We start from the raw sequence: 21,218 nt of genomic DNA, 5'->3' as shown, positions 1-21,218 counted from the left end.
TAACCAAAATGTACAACTGGTGCCCTTATATTTTCTATCGTTTTTCGGTGCTACCTTTAAAGAATTACCCTGATTTACTGAGGAGAGGGACTGTGTGGTGAAGGAGCACCCCTAGAAAATATTGATCTTCAGGCTATACACAAAGAGTTAAAGTGTGCTCTCTTAAGACAGCCTGGTTCAACATTTTTATTGAAGAATAAAGTAAATAGTATGTACCATATGACCATTATTATACAGTAAGGAAAAAGTAATATCAGTTATGAAAAGTAGTTAATAATATTTATAAAAATTGGATATAAAGACAAAAGTAAATGACAAAAGTATTAATTCTGTGAAAATTGCCCTTGACATGTACCAATTAAGGCATATTGAATGCAAATATGTTAGCATTATGAGAAGGGGAAAAAGAAAATGAAGAAGTGTTGAAACAAAGAGTCTCCTCAGACTGTCTTCCGGAGACTGTAAAAGATGATCAGTTTCGAGGATAAGGGTAAATATTGATTTATTGCTTTCCCTGACATAACCTGTGCTCTTGCAGACCAGTACACATATACCCTCAATATGGCAGACGGCAAAGACAAAAGAACAGGAGTCCGTACCTAAGAGGACCAGACCTGAGCCACCTATCCCTTTCAGGGGAGGAGGGCAAATATATTGTCGTAACTGTGCATGCACCTAATTCAGATGTGTCTGATTTTTGAGCAGGGCTTGAAGAGACTAACATTCCCAAGTAATAGACCTTGATACTGGGAAGTGATTTAATATAACTTTTAATGTCATTCTGGATAGGCAATATATTTGTAGTTTTAGCAGCATCTGGTGTCATACAAGTAAGATAAAATTGTGCAATCAATACTATCTGAGTGATAGTGGGAGAGTTTTGCTCCCTGATGATAGAGGATATACTTTCTTTTCGTAGATCAGTGTTTGAAATGTCATGACTACAAAGGTGATAGTTGAGACAAACACTAAAGGTTGTACTGGATAACAAGAATTGTCCTAATCACTTCTCCGCTGTTGTTGTGAAAATTGAAAGAGAGGGCTAACACCATGCATAGAATACTTCCTTTTGCATGTATCTGCATTATACGACTGTAACATCAATTCCACTGAGAAGTATTGTTAACCGCACTTTAACACAATGTATATCTGTACTAACAAGAACATATCAATAAAGTTTGTTTAAAAACAATGAGTACAAAGGTGATAGAACGCATGATTTTTACATGTAAACGTGTGTGTGACCTATGGCAGGAGATCAGAACTATATTAAAAAAGTAATTCAACCTGATTCAAACTTGAGCTATGGTGGGGTGTGTTTGGGTCAGAGAACCATGAATGAAATGACAGACCTCAATCCTGATGATGTATCCCTTATTGGCCTTTTTCAGATGATGGCTTGAAAGTTATCTTTAAAATTTGGAAATCTTCACAAAAAAGTACGCCCATGTGGAAAGAGGGTATACTGTGATAGAAGCTCAGATAATGTTGTCTTGGAACAAGGTGACATTGTGTCAAGTAAACGAGCCTTATGGAACAAGTTGGGCTCTCATTTATGAAAAAAAGTCCAACCCCCCCTAAATGTATCTATTCCAAATATTTGCTTTGCCTTCATGTAGAGCTGAGTTTCCTCCCCTTGGATAGGATCTTGGACCCCCCTGCGAGGCTGTTAGAGTTTCATGTTGTCTAATTTGAAGCTTGGGCACTGAACTTTTGTCAATATTCTGTCTATTTGAGTGTTTTTGATTTGTTTATATAATGCAGCTATACGTTGTTATCATCCCGGCTGCTCAGTTTTCTCTATATTACTTTTACTTTTTTCTCTGTTTGTGAATTTTTTAATTTTATGATACTTGACGAAGCTTTTGAGACATCCTGTTGGTCATTTAAAGTAATTGCATTTATTACAGCATTAGATTGGTCATTTTCTGTTGGGTTGATCTCATACGATTTGAGTACTCAAGTGTAGTCAAATAGAGTGACGTTGAGTAGAGTGGCGTAGACCAGAGCGGTGCAGAGTAGAGTGGCACAGAGTACAGTAGTGCAGAGTAGAATAGAATGGCTTAGCTTGCAGTGGCATAGAGTGTTGCAGAGTAGAGTATAGTGGCGTAGAGTACAGTGGTGCAGAGTAATTGGCGTAGAGTGCAGTGGCATAGATACAATGGTTTTGAGTAAAGCCGTTATGAGTGCATCATCCCTCTACTCTATGCCACTCATAGAGTAGAGTGGTTCAGAATAACAGACTAGCATGTTCACTTCTCTAATTCAATATTCCACTATACTAATTTACCACTAATCCTTTATGGGTTCCAGAGTAGCGTGCTACTGGTTAACAAAGCATTTTAACACCATCAGGGTTACAAGCGCTATATAAATGCAAACCTTTTTTTCCCTTCTATCCATCCGCTATCCTTCTCACTCCAAATAACTGAATAATATCCACCACTCAAATTACTTTCATATTTCACCATACTAATTCACCACTAATCCTTTATGGGTTTCCGGAGTAACGTGCGACTCGCCAAAAAAAGCGCTTCAACACCCCATCATGGGTTAGAAGAGCTATATAAATACAAACCTTCTTTCTTCTTCTATCCTTCTGCTATCCTCCCGAATCCAAATAACTGACTAACATATCCACCACTTAAAATGTACTTGCATGAGCAAACAAGATGGCCGCGTAAGCTCCCGGCTCCGTCGACCTCCGTCTTCTGCCAGAAGATCCTGTTATTTATCCTGTTTTTGCGCCCTGCCTCCGTGTGTATGAACCGGACTGGAGCTTAGCGGTGCAATCCCGAGATTTCTACCAGTTTGGTAGACAAAGATATGTCGTGTGGCAGTTTGCAGGTTTAGTATACAAGGGAACCCAAAGTAATGGCCAAGGACCATGGGTTAAGCTACTTATTTTTATGTTACAAAGGTCCTAGCTTTTTTATGATATCTAGAGGATTGATTTTCACAGGCTAAAGATAAAGACTGTGTTTTTTTCTTCAGTGTCCAGCCGGACCTAGAAGTATTTATTTTCAAAATAGTAAGGATAAACAGAATAAAGCGAAAACAATTCGCACATTAATAACTGGGCACAAGCCTGTACCAAGTCAGGGGGAGACAATACAAAAGAAAAAGACAAAGAATTCACAGGCAAACAGGGAGAAAAGGGTGGCTTATAATACAATGCAAGAAGTTCTTGAATAAGCACAAACCCACAGTAACTGCCGAGAAAGTTAAAAATCATACAACAAGCAGTACTGCAAAACAGTCGACGAACGTTTCGATCCCTATCTCCAATAATATAGTGGGATCATCTTCAGGACTAGAATTTGACTTTGCCTGATTTGTCAAGTGAGCCACGAGCCGGGCTGGGTGGGCCAGTCGTGGATGAGCACAGTTTCAATGCCAAACAGTTCCGGTTACAGTTGATGCCGGGTGACGATTCAGAGGAATCGAAATGAGGATAAAAGCCGGCCAAAACAGGTCGAGTTGATTGTGACCGATGGAGCCTAGTATTGAGCGTGGGCTCGATGTGGGACTTCAGTTTAAAAGTTGTAGCCGTAACCGGGGGTCTGTTCCACGCAAGGCGCTCGATAATACGGGCCTTTTCCGTGCGAGCCTTAATTTACTCGTAGAGGGGCCGCAATGGGATCCCGTCTCAGCAGCACAGTGGCCGGATGCTGTTTGGCATTGAAACTGTGCTCATCCACGACTGGCCCACCCAGCCCGGCTCGTGGCTCACTTGACAAATCAGGCAAAGTCAAATTCTAGTCCTGAAGATGATCCCACTATATTATTGGAGATAGGGATCGAAACGTTCGTCGACTGTTTTGCAGTACTGCTTGTTGTATGATTTTTAACTTTCTCGGCAGTTACTGTGGGTTTGTGCTTATTCAAGAACTTCTTGCATTGTATTATAAGCCACCCTTTTCTCCCTGTTTGCCTGTGAATTCTTTGTCTTTTTCTTTTGTATTGTCTCCCCCTGACTTGGTACAGGCTTGTGCCCAGTTATTAATGTGCGAATTGTTTTCGCTTTATTCTGTTTATCCTTACTATTTTGAAAATAAATACTTCTAGGTCCGGCTGGACACTGAAGAAAAAAACAGTGTGGCAGTTTGCGGCCTAGACCAGCCTGGAAGCCGGGGTCAAGAGTACTGGCCCAGCCGGGTTTCAGTTGAACAACATTGGCTGTAGTTGTGTGACAGGGTCCGGACTACCGAGGTGGGAAAAATTTTCTTGGACCGAAGTTGACGATGGTTGGCTGAATTGGTGAACATCGAAGGAGGGGTGACGACGCACAATTGGAGCAGTGGAAGGGGGTCCCTGGCCCGGTGGCCAGGTTAGGGCCCCGCCGGTGTTCGGTGGGTTGGGATCTCCGCCTGCGGTGGCTGAGTTCGGATTGTTATTCCCGACGATAAGTCCCCCTCTGAAGTCGTCCGTTCCGCATCCTCCTGTTCTCCCCGGGGAGACCGGGCTCTCTGGGGACGCAAATATGACCGACACCGAGCGAGGTGTTGTGGAGCGGACGGAGAGTGACCCGTCACTACGAACTGTGTTGGCAGCCATAGGGTCACTTCATGTTTGCGTTGAAACCCACATTCATAAAATGATAGCGTTTTTGTTTGGAATTGGGCAGATGGGACCCTGGCCCACTACAAGAAACGAAACGACTCGAGATACCCAAGATGGCCACTTCGATGGAGGAAGCAGACCCCGTACTATGGGAGGCGCTGGAGCCTCTGACCAGTGTTCTTGGGTGTTAGACCTGTCAGCCCTAGGGTGGTCTTTCCCTATTTTTTTTCGCCCTTGCCTCATTTTTTGCCACCTTCTTTTTGGCCTTAGGTCTCTGGGCACCTTTCCATTGTTTCCCAATGTTAAGGTGCAGGTGCTCTCTTCCCTAACATGGCTGCCACTGACCCCTGCTACTGCAGCGCGGTCTTTGTAGACGCACTCTAGTAGCCAGGAGCTGGCTGGAACCCTTAAACAATGTTGCGATGCCAGCCTGCCAGCCTGCCCATAGCTAGAATGAGAGAAGCTCCTGGAACCTTCTAGAACAGGGGAGGTGACACCAACTGCCACTGCCAACTACCAACTGTCGCTATATAAGGAAAGGGAGGGAAACTTTCCAGTCAGTTGGGGTATCAATGACCTGGGGGACCCACGCAGGAGACTTAGGCGGTAGGGCCTAGTCAGGGGCCTATGCCACTGGGAGTGACAGGGCTTAGGTGCTGCCTTCCAAGTAGAGTGAGGAACCCTGAGCTAGCCCACTGATCTGGCCCGGCGGGAGGGGAACCCAGGGACCATCTACAGTGACCTGCGGACAAGCCTTCTACTCACCCCCCCCCCCCTCAAGGAACCAAGAATCCCCTTCAACAAAAAGGGAGCAGGAACCAGCAAGCGCCAAGAAGAACCTTCCCTGCACCCATCAGGACTACTGGGGATCAACCAGGTATTGGGCCGTGCCCCCTTTACCCCAGCGCTGACCTGCCTGGCTTGAACTGCCCCCGCGTTGTCCCACCCCTGGTGTGGCCTGTCCTGTGGAAACTGCCCAGGCTGAAGAGACTGCTAGGCGCTCACCCTGCATAGCGCTAGCCCTAGAACTACCTAATTTGCCCCAGCAAACCGAACTGCCTAGAGCGCTCTTCCGTTGTATCCCTGAAGGAGCGCTGTAACCCCCCCCCAGGCGCGATCCTCCTCAAGCGCCGTAGTTTCTCCTCAAGCGCCCACCTGCGGTGTCCGGCGAAGCGGTGAGATTGCCCCAGGCGGCCCTCGAGAGGGCCGCCGCCGTGTGATTGTGGGCCGCGCCCGGCCCGAGACTCTGCTGTCCCTGCGCCGGCCTCCAGAGCCCTGGGGAGGTCGCCGCGATCATCTGCCCGGTCGTGCACTGACTAGAGGCCCCTGCCCCCGGCCTTCGCAAATCCCTGTCAGCGCGAGGCGCCTGGGCCGCGCTGGGCCCTGAGGCCTCTCACTCCCTCACCACGTGACGGGGGACGCCAGCCGCGTCATCGGCCGCGCCCCCGTCGTGCAGCCATTGGCTGCGAGTGTCACGCCCCCTGCGGCCGCTCAGCGATTGGCTGGGGGGTCGGAAACCTCCACCAGCCTCCCCCCTGATTGGTTCCCTGGCCGGGAAGCTATGCGAGGCCCGGGAGCGTCCTGTCGGGACCCCGGGAGGGCTCGGAGAAAGGAGCCAGAGCCCCACCTGTCAGCGCCGGCGCCCGAAGGGCCGGGAATCGATCAGGAGGCCGCGGGAGACCTCCTCATCATCTGCACCCCACCGCAAGGGGCCGTGTGCCCGAAGAGAGAAGGTAAAGCCCTGGGGGAGGGGGGAGGACAAGAGTAGACGCGGGCCTCCCAGGAGGGAACAGGAGGCCCCGGAACCGCCCCTCCCCTCGGGGGAAACTGTTGTTGGGCCCCGTTGGCCCCTAAAAGGCCCATTCGAGTACTGTGGACTGGGCAAGAGCCTGATGAAAGGCTGAGCAACTCACAGTCAAAGGGGGCGGCAGCTGGCTAATGAAAAGTTGTTACATTTGAAGAAGATGGTTTATATCTAATGAAATGTTTGACATTGTAAGAAGTGTGATACCCTCATTCAATGCACTGGTTATTCCTGCAGCTAGGAAAGGTTACTGCTGGGTAAGACAGCATTTATCCTTCTAGTGAAATGCATAAAGAGTTATTGCTGTGATGATTCTGGAACTGCCCTAATGAGTTGATAGCCGTGGTTTCAGTTCTAAAAGTGCTGCATTGATGATGAAATGTCCTTTGCTCCCCTAATGACATGTACTGTTGAAATGTTTATTCTTACTAAATGAACTGTTCACTTCTGGCTAAGGGCATGGTTATTTCTACACTGGATCTAAGGAGATGCTCACCCTTGCTTGGTGAGAAGTTGTGTGAAATACCTACAGTGAGCTAATATTTAATATTTATTCATTTAAGTATTTATTGCTGAGTGAAGAAACCTGTGTATTTTTAAAGGAAACTACTAAGTTATTGCTACTGTGAATTTTTGATTGCCCTAATTCTAAGCGTATATAAAAGCTTAGTAATTTGAATCAAACGCAACTGGTGTGGTCTAATTCCTTGCGTGCACTTATTGTCTCAGTGGATGCGTGTGTTGTGTAGTCACTTAATACCTGAGCTTTCGGGTGCCTACCTGCTCGTGCCAGTCTACCCCCGGGGAACTGGTGACCCCAGTTCTTACATTGGGGATGAGAGCAAGCTTGATGCTGCAAATGGATTGTCAGGCCTACGATCGCTGCCGACTATGGAAGGACTATTTGATGCTCCGTTTCCGGAGATTTTTGATGGGAACTGTTGTTGGTTTGAAACTGCGTCACTCCCCTATACATCGGCCCCGCTAAGATGGCGGACAAAACAACCTTGGGAATCCATGACGGTATGGGGAGTCTTTGGAACTAGCAGAGTTATCAACAATTTCATCTCTCTGCTACGTCTCGGTTTGAACTTTGCTACAGCTTTTTTGTGCATTGACTATCCTGTGGAAATGACAGTTCGTCCGGAAGGGGCTCACATGTTTGATCGGAAGGGTCAAGGATGAGACTGTGTGATTGAGTTTGACATTGGGTATTACTGGACACGGGGTTTGCAACCATGATGCTTTCGGGAGGTTGGGCGGTGTCTGGAGTTTCCCCTGTTGAGCTACGTATTTGCAACTTAATAGATTTCGAGACCTTAGTCTGGGGATTCTTGGCTCTGGCGGAGGGGAGACCGGGGGCATGTATGAAGATGCCCTCCTCCATTTTCTACTTTTAGTATTTAGTTAGTTGGGGCGACAGGCACACTGCTAGTTGGGATTAGGCGATAGCCATATGCAGGGGTGCAGGGTGGGGGGATGGGTTTATTGTTTTGTCTTCATTTTTTGTTTTTATGGTTTCTTTTTCTTCACATTCTCTCTCACTTTCCTTTTATAAATATAGTTGGTGGAACATCCTGACTTGGTTGGTATTCCAGTATCCGGTGCTCATGCTTCTCTTATTCTCCTGATTTTATGGGTGGGCAGACTCTGAGGGCTTGCGCTCAATGTGAATCGTATATTGTATTGTGGCACATCCTGTTTCTCATACCTTAGCGTAGGCGTCTCAACCATTTCTTCATTGCTTAGTATCTATCCTGTATTTACGTCTGCTCGCCTCATTATTATGTCTGTATGTATGGCACCTGACATGTCTATTTCTTTCTTTGTTTTGAAACTAATAAAGATTTACAAAAAAAAAAATTTACTTGCATGTTTCACTATACTAATTCAACACTAATCCTCTATGGGTCCCGGAGTAGCTTGCTACTAGCCGAAAAAGCTCTTTCACGCCTCGTCAGGGGTAGTAAGCGCTATACAAATGCAGTTACAATACAATACAATACTAATGGACACTCTGCAAAGATGGTTTGCCTCTGCGCATGTCCTGCCAGACCCCAGGGTATTCTGGCATGACTTCTAAGTGAGTTCCTGCTTGTGCTGTCTTCAGGCCCTGGCAGAGTGCCATTGGGTGGCACAGCAATAAGCATCTGTTACCTGTCAATCATGCTAAAAGACCTTCCCATGGGTTAAGGATCGCTCTACAGATGTGCCGTTTAATAAACGTTATGGTGTTTTGGGCATTTTTTTTAATATAGGGCTAACGTTGACCTTTTATTAGGCCCAGGTTGATTAGGAGCCTGATTTAGAGTTTGGCTGACAAGTTACTCTGTCAAGAGCTAAAGGATATAATGTACTTGTAATAAGCCGGAAAGGATATCCATTACTTTGTGATGAGTATCAAATAGCCAAACCTTTATTCTGGCCCTAATTAATTTGTCTAGAATCACAGGATGTTAAGTATAACATGTTATCTTATGTTATATTGTGTTACAGCATTATGTTATGGCTTGTTATGTTATGACATGTTATGTTATGGCAACATTTGACATGCATGTTATAGCATGTTATTGCATGTTATGTTCTATCATGTTACGTCATGCTATAATATGACATAATCTCTCTTGCTTGCAGGCTGCCAGCCTCGGGCAGGTCCTCCTCGCTCAGCTGCTTGAAGATGCCTTACCCTGGATCCCCGCTCTGCTAGAGGCGGAGCGACGAGCCTCGGACTTGGAAGTGATGCAGTCGAGAGCAGCAGTTGGCGGCCACAGCGTAGAGGTGACTTGAGAACGAAAGATACAGGGCGTTGGGCAGGGAGTGGATAGGAAGACAAGGCAATCAGAGCTGGACCTGGAGAGATTCACATAGGTCACAGACCGGTTATTATCGTGTCCTTGGCCAGGTTATAAACAGGTCCTTGACTGGTGATATGCGGCCAGGGATAGGTCTTAGGCAGCAATGACGGCTAGTGACATTTGAAAGTGGTGAGGGCGATTCAGCAGCAGCAGGCCTCAGGGCTCACAGCTGACAGGAATAACCCCCATGGCCCTGTACTCTGTGTCTCTGCATTTCACTGGTCCACAGATTAAAATTTAAGGAAGCACAGGTTGCAACAAGAAATGGATCAGGAAAAATGGCACACAAGCCAATATCCCTGTCGCATTAATTCTCAACCTTCCTACCAGATGTGAGAGACACAAGGTCCTTGCTATTTGGCAACAAGGCAGGCGTCACCTACCTAAACCACAACTGCAATCCAATACACAAAAGTGACATTTATGAAAGATATTCCAGCAGATTCAGCAGAGCCATAATTGTGAAAGGGAGCTGGTCCAAATTATTTCTCCCAATGGCTCAGTTGCCTTGTGTACACAGTGCTGCCCCCTCCCCAAGATGAAGTGAGTTGCGCAAGGTCTCACAAAGCGAAGAGGAGAAAATGAGATTGCAATAATGGTGTCTAGATCTGCAGGCAGCAACTTGACCTATAGACAGCCTTCCCAGCTTTTTGTGTGGCTTCAAAAACATAAATGAAATGAAAATGTGTAAATTGCAACCTTTCCCAGCACTTTAAAAACGTACCCTATGTGTCATGTCTAAAGCACAGCATGAGGCATCCTCCGTTGTAAACATTGATACAAAACACACAGAATACATATTTCCAGTGCTTGGTTCGTGTCACCATAAAAAGCAGTCAAGTAGAAAAGAGATCAGCAGTTCAACTTAAGAGACAAAAGAAAATCATGGTGTAATGAAAACAAAGCCCGATTGCTGCTCTAACGCTCACGGCAGGGAGTGCAAATTCATTTTTTCCAGTGAGAATGGCAACTCTTAGAACAGGCTGTCTGCAGGCATGGTTCCCGCAGTCGATGGGGCCAGTTTATTCAGCAATCGGCACGTCAAGTCAAGTTTATTCGATCAATACCATGATCATACACATACATAAAAATACATGACATACAATAATTCATTGAAAATAAAACCATAAAAGAGAATAACATCTTCATAGTCCAGTACATGATTCCTTAGTGGTATTATGTGATCATGACTAAAATAAGTTACTTTTACAATTACTTTAAAACCTAGAGTAAACATTAAAAAAATGTATCAGCATTAACAATAAGGCCATGACCGTCATTATACACTGCAATCCCTGAATAACCTCAGTTTATACTTTCCCTATATATTCAAAGTCATGCTCCACTATATTATTTTGACAATTTAGACCTCTGCCACCAGGCATAGAGCAGATATCTGGACAGTGTAAAGACAAGCCACCTTGTTGTATCTGATCTAAATACACATAGGGCATCTGAGGTACGTGAGAGCGACCGCAACTGACAAGCCGGGATAATCCAAGTTTTCCTCAGGGCGGCATAGACAGGACAGAAGAAAACAAAATGTTCAATTGTTTCTGCGGTAGTACTACAGGACGGACACATAGGAGTTACAGCTGCATTCGCCCAACTACTTTTCATGACATTCAGTGGGAGAACCCCAATCCTAAATTGTAAGTAAAGTGCTCCTGGCTGTGCGGCTCAACATCCTCCAAATAAAAGTCAAACTTAAAACAACTTTTTACATTTAAGAATCTGATGGTTAAAGTGCCAAGTGACCTAGTATCAGTGCAAGAAGAATCAATAGAATTCCAGTACTTTTTTAAATCTGGGGAACCATTTTTTTTTGTAATTGACTGCAGATCATCCAACATGGTCCCCAGCTCCAATTAAAAAAAACACTCCTTCAATCCTAAGGAGTAGAAAAAAAAAAAAAACACTCCTTAACCTTTTCAAACCAAACCAGACACCCTGACTGTCTTTGAAGAATTAACAGTTCCTCCACCGCGTCTTTTACTGGAATCTGGGTATTACTAGTCCAAAGTCTTATTCAAAACATAAGCACCTTAAGGACAGCGAAGGTCAAGGCGTAGTGGTAATAAAGGCGCATCCACCAGATGGAACGCACTTCCCCGCTCCCTCCGGCTTGAACCTAATCATCTGATTTTTAGGAAAAAACTGAAAACGCTGTTGTTCCCTAAATAGAGTCCCTCCTTTTCTGTCCTCAGATCTTCATAATTATTATAGCGCGGGGATGCCCTCGGGTCACCAGGCGCTTTACAAATCGCTAAAATAAATAAATAAAATAAAATTCACTGGAAGATTAATAATTGATCTTAAAAATGTATTTTCCGCGACTGCTAGCAGGTTAAGATGCTCCAACCCCCACAACTCGGCACCATAAAGGGCTGCACCCAATCCTTTTGCCTGATGTATTTCTAAAGTGGGTTTAATTGGGTGGAAGGCTGAACGTTTAACTCTCTTAACTATTGCACAGCCCACATGCTGAAGTGTCAGCATGCTCTTCTGGATTTATAGAGTCCATGCCATATCGCTAATTCTAATGCCCAAGTAATCAAAGACCTTGACCTGCTCTATGAGTCGAGTACCCAACCTCACTTTTCCCTTGGTGGATTTATAGGGATTAAAAACCATAAACTTTGTTTTTGAGCAGTTTATTTCAAGGCCCCCGTCTTTGCATGCTATCGTAAACTTAGTTAATACGTTCTGAATGCCCATTGGGGTTTTAGAAATGAGCAGCGTGTCGTCTGCGAATAACAGAAGCTGTGCGGCTAACGAAAGGATGTGGCATCAACGACTTTCATTGACTATTGACTGTTATTACTCTGAATTTTATATCAACTTTGGGAGGCCATAACATGGATCAGGCTAAACTTAGTTCAGATGACATATTCAGAAAATTGTGGCTGAACTGCTGGATTGTACTTCTCCAAGTCCTCCGGTTGTTTAACACTCCCTGACTCCTTATTTGCCCATGATCATGTTTCTTCCCTTTTGCGCTACAATGATCTTTCTCAAGTTTGGTGGCCTACCTGTTGCTTTTAGAAATAACCTCTATTTTTATTAACTGTATTTATTTGATACTATGCTGCCATGTGGTTTTATTTAAGCGAAAGTTACCCTGTTCTAGAAGAAAACCTTTATACTAATAATTTTACTGCCTCATTTTTATTGAGAATGATGGTAGGAGCCTAGTGAAAAATATTTTCTAATGTTTTTAAGTTTTGACTCATATGTGAATTGTAATGATTTAAATAATCAAACAATAAAGTACTATGTCTATAAACAGAGAAGGTATCAGCTTGCCTGCTAGTTTTGGTGGGTCACCGCCTCAATTATAAAGATCACTTATGAGTTCTTTCATGTACAAAGTAAACCGTGTTGGTGCCAGCACACAGCCCTGGCACACCCCTTTGGAAACCAGTATGTTATTGGTCAAAGTTCCAACTGCCTTTGGCATAATTATCTTGATGTAAACGGACCAGAATTTGGAGCAGGTCACAGGGGAGTCTGAGGTCCTTAAAGGCAGCCCACAGCCGGGTGCTATCGATGGAGTCAAATGCTATTTTAAGGTCGACAAACACGACATACAGAGGGCCCCTCTTGATCTTAACTTCTTTCCAGATGAGCAGGACAAATCGGAACACCTGATCTAGGGTGCTGGTGGAGGCCCTGAAGCCCGCCTGCAATGAGAGAGTTTGCTGTTTTCCTCTATCCAGCTTTGGAGATGTGACTGAATCATTTTGCTGAAGACTTTCTGGGATACATCTATAAGGCTTATGGGTCTGTACTTCGCTTGGTCTCCTATATCCCCTTTTTATATATGGGGATTATTTCGCACTCTTCCAGGTTGCGGGAATATCCCCCCCCCCCCCTCCCTCGTGTGACAGTATTTATTTATTCATTTAAGGTTTTATAGAGCGCGAACTTGACCCGTGTGGGTATCAGAGCGCTTTACAGATTCATAGAAGTAATACAGGGTCAAGGCAGGTCAAAAACTGTATGTAACAAAGGGCCCCTTATATTAGGTTTGGATTTGTACAGATCACCCGGTAGTCTAGCTCACCCTGGAGCTTTCCCTGTCTGTAGTGAAAGAATTGCATTCATAGTTTCCTCTAAGTAAAAGCTATGTACATCTTCCACAGCAAGCTCTGAGTTACAATCCCCAGCGAACTCTATTGCCTCTCCCACGGGCTCACAGTCCTTTCCAGAATATAATTCCTGGAAATATGCTTCCAGAGATGTGAAAGTATGTGAAAGTCATCTTCACTAACCGGCTGGATTGCCCCTTTAGAGAGAAAGTGTCAACTGACTGTCCTTCATTCTAGATGCCTCGAATATTATAGGCCTATTCTCTACCTGCCAGCTCCTTTTCGCTTCATCCTGAATCCTTTAGTAAGATCTTCTTCTGTTTATTATGTCAGGCATTATCCCTTTTTTTACTTTCATGATTAACTCAGTTCTAGCTTGCATGCATTCCTCGTTGTACCTTGTGGCAGTACTTCGTTTAGTCAGGTTTAGGCTACACTGTCTACTGAAGTAGGGCTTTATGCAATTAGTTAAATGCTGAAAGCTAGTCCCAATGATGTCATCATTAATATTAGAATTGCCCAATATCATAAGAGTCTGAGTCACTTCTGTTTAGATATGAGAATGCAGCTTCCCATCAGAATTTACCTGGGACCATTTAATTCTCCTGTTGTTATTAGTAGTAACAGCAGGAGCCATCTCCCAAGTAACCTGGGGTACAAAATAGGAAGGCCAGACAGCCTCAAAGACAAAGCATTATGGTCACTATCCTCACTGTTTAGGATAATCATATCATTGACTTGTGGCCAAAGGTCAAGGCCTACCATAATAAAGTAAATTCTACTTTTAACATTCCCCATATTAAATGTAAAATGTGCCTCAGCATCTGAGGGTGTCCGCCCATTAAAAGCTCGCACCCCAAAAGCAAGGGTGAACATTAGTACTTGCTGTCCAACCGTAGTACATCTTTTAAGGGCTGGTATCTGAAGCCTTTTAACTCATCTGACTTGCTCTTACTCCTGTACTATTTTCTGTATATGATCTATGGGCTCATATGTCATATTAAAATCACCGGCTCCGATGAGATAATACTCTTTGTGTGAAGTGTCAAGAAAGTTTGAGAGCATTGCCATAGTTTCTGAGGGTTTGTGGTGGCTACAAATCTGATTGTATATATTAATTAGTATGACGTATGTGTTCCCTTTAAGCAATATCAAATCTAACCCAAGGATCGCCTGTGAACCTATTTCTCGACGTTTGATTTTGCAAGCCAGAGTAGTCTTAACCCAAATCAGCAAGCCACTAGCAGATCTACCTGCTGTTGAATGTCTAGACTCGATACTAAATGTGTTATACCTCATCCTATGTATTGTTTCTATAGCCCAGGTTTCCTGAAACAAATATATATGGCTGCTATCCGCTAATTTGCCCCACTCTGGGTCAATTAATTTGGACCTACTCCTGCAACATTCCATGATATAAAGTTTAGCTGCTGGTCATCATTTAACTTCTCTGTGGCGGGTGTCCTGTTATAGAGTTTTCTCTCATTGAGCCATGGGTAAGTACATGGTGATCTTAGCAGCCACCTGAGATGCGGTTCTCTGTGCCATTTAAGATGTTATTTGTAGTATCCCCACAGATCAGCTAGCCAAAGCTAAGTCAAGGACCATCATCGGTTTAACAAATCTTAGCTTCAGTCAATCTAGGTTGTCCAAATCTGTAAGTGCCTGATATCTATTACTAGTGTCAAGGGAGAATTGCTCCTTGCTCATCTGCAAAGCCTGGGCGGTACGGTGTTTGATGAAATACCTGGACCCGTAGAATTAAAATGTCTATAAAAAGAAGCCCAACAGCCTAAGGCCTATCCCATGATCACAACCCCACCCAGTTGATTTCCTTGTGCTTCTGAGCAGGTTTCCTGCTAGGGCCGGAGATCGACAATTAACCACTATGCAGTCTCCAGGGAGGTTATATGATTTTACTACGCAAACAAGTACCACGCATGGCATTACAACGCAAATTTTACTTCGCAAGTGGCTTTACCATCTAACGTCCCGTCATTGAAATCTACATAATGATAGTGATAGGTTAAATAAAATATTCCTAACTGCATAACAACCCAATAGATCGATTTTAAAAACTACAAATTACCTTACATTTATAAATTAATTTACTTTAATGTGCGCTTATTTATATATATTTTTTAAATAAAGTATATTCTTACCTGAGACCTGCATGCCTTTCACCAGCAGCCCTTACTTCCATCCACCACGGAAACAAGCGTCAAAACACGTCTACCAAAATTAAAAAAGGACTTCTATTATGACGTACACGCCACGTCTTTTGGGAGGCTCTTTCCTTTAACGTCAGAGGCACTGAAGAGCGTATTTTTATGTTATTAACATGCTCGTTGTTTTTTTTTTGGGGGGGGGAGACCCCCCCAGGCCCCCCAAGCCCACGCAGAACGTACACGCTGGACGACTGGAAGGGTTTTTTTGGGGGGGGGGGGAGTCCCCCCCCCCAGCCCCCCCAAGCCCACGCAGACCGTACACGCTGGACGACTGGAATGAATACCACTTGCGTGGTAAAGACGGTCGTGGAAGGCACCCGCGTTGAAAAGGCGTTTGCGTGGTAAGTGTACCGTTGTAAACGTTATGCGTGGTAATGCCTTCGTAGTAAATAATGTTTCCCCTCCAGGGATAGACTTGCACAAGGAACCAACCCATCTTACTCTTCTAACATACAAAATGTCGTGATAGCTAGAGTTTGTAAAGACAGTGTTTTGGTATTGCCAATGGCATTCTTAATTTTTCAATTGACTTGTGTTTTCTTTTAAATTGCCCTCAAGCAGGGGGACATTAGTTAAAATCCCTAAATATGGACAACATTCTGGTGCGAGATCCAAATTCACCTCATTTGGAACATCATGCATATCAGCTTTAGTATCTGTTGGTAAAAGAGGCTGCCTAGTTATTGGGTTTCCATTTAATTATGTGAGGAAATACGCAAATAAAAACACAATTTGTGTCCCTTTCTAGTCCCATTCTATTGTAAGCACATTCTCCTTTCGTCTCAGTCTGGGCGTCATAAAGTCACACCGCATCAAGCTGTTTATCATACCCTGATCGAATTGTAAATAATCGATGCCGTTTGATTGAGCGGATGGACCTGAGATGGGAAGCTGCCTCCCCTCTGCATAATTTTAAAATCTAGATGAAAGGTCTGAGCAGGTACAGACATCATCCGCACCAGCATTTCCTTAGTTAAAGCTTTTCAAGCTCACGTAGTTTGAAACAAATGAGTTTTGAACGTTTCCATCTTCCAGTGCACTGGAGAATCTAACCAGCAGCTGCATTCATGGTGCAGAGAATACACCTTGCTCAAAAAGAGCTGCATTCGTTTTGGGTGAGAGGCTGTACAACACACGTGTAAGCTTTTATATAAATATTTATTATAATAGTCGATTTGCATACCAGACAGTGGCAATAGCCTGTGATAATACTGGTAATTATTAATGTGACGAAGTGAAGGTCCCAGTTTACACGTCTGCCCCATGTCGGCAAAATGTATTTTTGCCACGCTTCTTTTGCGCATGGCAGTAATTTTCTGTTATCAGACCTCTCAACGCGCCTTTCCTCTATTGATCCTCCTGACCTACAGGCAATAATTTTCGTGCCAGCAGACAGTTTTGGCCACTTCTTTGTTTAAATAAATAAAAACACACCTGAAGAAAAACACCTATCTACATTGGATTCGCGTCTCTGGGACCACCATTCGGGTAGAAGGAAGTTACTCCACTCTGTCAACAGAAATCAGGAGCCTCGGAAGTGAAGAGCTAAATGAACAAACCAATCATGGAGCTGCTCTCATGCCATTTTCAGCATAATAGCAGAGCCACATTTGGTTTCCGCAGGCTAACACAGCACTCCCTTTCAGACTAGGAGCCTGTGCCTGCAGTTTGCCCAGCTCTCACACAGCTGACAAAAGTGCTTCCGAAATGCGCATGTCAGGCCGGCTGTCATAGAACAGCCGTCGAATTAGACATGCGCACTTCAGGCTTTAGGCAAGTCATTCATTCCAGCTGCTAATCAGCAGTAGGATTGGCCCTGCCCCAACTCGAGAAAGACACAGTGCACCTATAAGGTTATGTCATTGACCACTTCACTAAATTCACGTTTGCTGGCAGCTACTGCGCTAGAAGTAGGCGGTACAGTGCTCCTCCGCCCGAAATGAGGAATCGCCCCGTTTAGGCAGTTCACAGAAAGGTAACAAAAAAGTCTCAGCTGGACTGTACGGGTCACCGATGACTCATATCCATGGGGCATATGTAGGAGAGTAGGGTCTGCTTTCCTATGGTCACCCCGCTTTTTGCTTTTTGCTTTTTGCTTCACTGGTTTTCGACTTAATGTGGCTGTGGGCCTGCTAATCAGACCCAAAGCCCAGCTGCTCTCTCTAAATTCACTACAATGTACTTTAGGTACATTACCAATTGGATACTGGGTCACCTTATGAGCCCCTGTACAGTGTACCATAGATACCCAGGGCATAGGTGCATCCAAGGCCTACCAGGGGCTGCAGCATATCTTTTGCCACCCCTGGCTGGCCATTCAAATCGACACAACTGGCTGATCACTCAGCTGGGGCAAGGTGGTGTAATCACCCCTTGCTTAGATATAGTATACCTATATCTAACCTTATGTCTGGACACATATACACCTATGAGCCACTCATATGGCAGGCCTTAACAATCCTGGAGGCAGAGTGCTTGGTTGTATGTGAGATGGTGCTCTAGCATGAGCTGAGCCTGTCTGCAGCTTTCAGAACCATGTCCTTTAGCTGTTCTGGGATATTGCCATACCATATACTCTTAAGTGCATTATAATCCTCGCGGTTAGATGCTAACTATGGTTTGGCTTTATCGAAACATGTCGAGTAAGGTGTCATACGATTTGGAATAGTACCCCCTCGCCAGTCCTGGCAACGGGGGTAGCATTCCACCCTTCTAGAGGGAGAAGACATGTTGTTCTAACTATTCCGGTTAAAGTTAACCAGAGCCTCAGCATCACAAAATGGATGCTGCTGCCACAGACACAAGTCTGGCCTCCGGCTGCTGGGAGTCCTTCCAGTGAGGGAGGCTTGGACAATAGGTTTCCTGCCTTGGGAGGTGCTAGCACCACCCCAGACAGGACTTTATGTATTTGGACAGTGAAGGCTGAAAGGATTGAGACACTGCCTGGGGCACACAAGGTGTCCCATGCATAGTCCAGTTCAAACCGGTGCTTGGGCTTCCCTGCCCCAGCTCTGGCCCGAAACTGGACAAAGGGAAAGGGGTGTAACCACCCCCTTGCCTGGTCGCACCCATAGGAGGGACCTAGCAGGTAATCCAGCCCCTAAGATTCGTATATAGGTAGGAGCTGAGTCTAGAGACTTTAGATTATCCTGACTGAAACTTTGAAACGAAACTCTGGACCTTCATCACTCTACTTTGGAAGAAGACGACTGAAGAATCTCCCTTGTGGTCAAGGAGTGACCACCCTGCACAAGCAGACACCATCCAGCGATCGACGACTTGCTTTGCCGCCGCCGGAGCCCAGAGCCTGACGAGAACCGGATTCCCAGACATCCAACAGCCCGATCCACAGTCCCTGCAAAGCTGAGACCCGTGGAGGCGACGAGAGACGTGGGACCGGCCATCTTGAAAAGTCTGCGAGCTGCTAACTGTGCAGCCCCCGAGGCCTCCTCGAAGCTGTGCATTGGGGATTGAGAAGCCCAAGCCCCGAGCAGCATCTGCATCGAAGTTCATCCCTGCACACTCCACGAGTTCTGCTTGGGGCCCTTTTGCATTTTCCTGCTTGACGCGTCTGCCCGGTCACTTGCCCGTTAGCTAGTGGCCATCTTGGCGAGGATCCCGTGAAACTACACCACTGGTCTGGTTGCTCCAGACTGGCCCTTGCTTCCCTGAAAAGAAGCAGCCCCTCAGACCTTGCTGGTCTGAGTAAGAAGCCTACATCGATTCCTGTGTGTGTTGCCTTTGCCAATGTGTACACTCGTGTGCTTTTAGACTCTGCACACGCATCCCGTGGGCCTCCTGCTCCCTAACTATTGTTAGCTCAGTGTAGCCCCAGCGATTCCCAAGGCCTTAGGCCTTACCATTGTTCGTGTTGTGGTACTTATACCACTTTTTTGATATATTATTTGACGGGCCACCCCACCCAATCCATAATTGGGCAACTTTTGTCTATTCTATTAAGTCACTTGTTTTGCGCTTGTGCTTCTGTGCTCATAAAGAGTTCAGGGGTATGTTTAGAAATAAATCAATATATATTTTCAATATATATCTTGTGTGGTGTCCTTTCATTTGGTATTAAAGGGATTTCATATGGTAAAACAGCTGGCTTCACATGCCCTCTTGAGTTTAGCCTAAGACTGCTTTGTCCATGCTACCCCTAGGATAGCTGGTCTATAAGGTTGACTTTACAACCATCACCATAAGGGTTGTTTGGACTGGTGCAAGGTGCTCACTAGAATAGTGAACATCATATACCAGGCCAACTTCTCACATTGGTGTGCAGCGGTTGGGATTTGAGCTTGCTGTTGTTTTACCAATTGGAATCTTTGCAATATCATTTGAAAGACCATACAGGTACCTATAGGTACATATAAAACAAGTCTAGAATACTTAAGTTCTACTGAACTTAGTTGTTGTAGAGCAAAGGGCCTCACACACCCTGACTACAACTTCTAGAGAGGTTTAGTAGGTAAACACCTAGTGTAGGTAGTTGCATCACATCCACCTCACTAGAGAATGTCTGGCACAGGAGAGCCCAGTGGACTCCAACCTGTGGAAGGTAACCCTCAGAAGGTACCCTCCAGATTTTCTATCCTCAGTTTCAAGGAACTGAGGCACTTGTGTAGAACAAGAAAACTGAAGCAAGGGTCTAACCCTACACTTCAACACCTCCTAGAGCTCTTAGATGGGTCTGAAGCTCTAAAGGCCTCTGGTGCAGACCCTACTGGGAATGCAGCTGAGGGCCTACCCTCTTCAGAAGATGCCACTGACCTCCCTATTGTAGCAGAAGAGGATGAGGTTGGGGATGAGTCTGATGAAGAGGATGGTAGCCAGGTCCAGGTCAGGAGACTTAGCCAGGCTAACCTAAGCCAATTTAGAGCTGAGAATGGTACAGCCCCATTCAGGCCTCCAAGTGGGTTTAACCAGAGGTATAGTAGAGGGAGATCTCACTCAGGAGATTCTCATCACTCCAATGCTTCTAGGGGTTCTCAGAGGGGAATGACATCTCCTCAGAGGAGAGAACACCAGGCTAGGATGAGGGAAGTCAATCTCAGAATTGAGAGAGAAGAACTTACCCTAGCCAAAGAGAAACTTGCCTTTGACAGAGAAAGGAAGTTAGGTGGGGTAGAACCCACTGATGGCAGCCGTATCCTAAGGATAAAGACAGGTCCTATGACAATAGACACCTGAGTAAGATTGTGCCCCCCTACAAGATAGGGGATGACATCCACAAATGGATAACTGCTTTGGAGAGGGCCTGCAAAGTACAGCAGGTACCCCAAAGTCAGTGGGCAGCAATCGTGTGGCTCTCCTTTTCTGAAAAAGGTAGAGATAAGCTCCTCACAGTTAGTGATGATGATGATGCTAACAATTACACTGTCCTGAAGAGTGCTCTGATTGATGGGTTTGGCTTAACCACTGAACAGTACAGGTTGATGTTCAGAGACACCCAGAAGACACAGACTCAGGACTGGATTGATTTTGTTGATTGTGCCACTAAGGCTCAGGAAGGCTGGTTGTTGGGAAGTAAAGTTAAGGACTATACAGGATTGTATAATTTGATCATGAGAGAGCAAATCCTTAATAATTGTCAGAACCAGTTGTTGCACCAACACCTGATTGACTCAGATCTGACCTCTCCCCAAGAATTGGGAAAGAGGGCAGATAAGTGGGTCAG

The 21,218-nt window shown here is 45.1% G+C and overlaps 1 protein-coding gene across 1 annotated transcript in view; it reads left to right on the top strand.

Annotated features, from left to right (window-relative positions):
- The window catches only part of LOC147748716 (uncharacterized), a 341,752-nt gene that overhangs the window by 144,856 nt on the left and 175,678 nt on the right, over window positions 1-21,218 (top strand). Inside the window, exon 11 of the mRNA XM_086936477.1 lies at window positions 9,002-9,145. Within this exon, the coding sequence (XP_086792603.1) occupies window positions 9,002-9,145 (144 nt within the window). The remainder of the gene's footprint in view (window positions 1-9,001; window positions 9,146-21,218) is intronic.

This window comes from Lissotriton vulgaris, chromosome 1_1, assembly GCF_964263255.1.
Source record: "Lissotriton vulgaris chromosome 1_1, aLisVul1.2, whole genome shotgun sequence".
In the NCBI taxonomy this organism is placed as follows: domain Eukaryota; kingdom Metazoa; phylum Chordata; class Amphibia; order Caudata; family Salamandridae; genus Lissotriton; species Lissotriton vulgaris.
The sequence above is the reverse complement of the archived record's forward strand: the minus strand, read 5'-3'. Positions and strand labels throughout refer to the sequence as shown.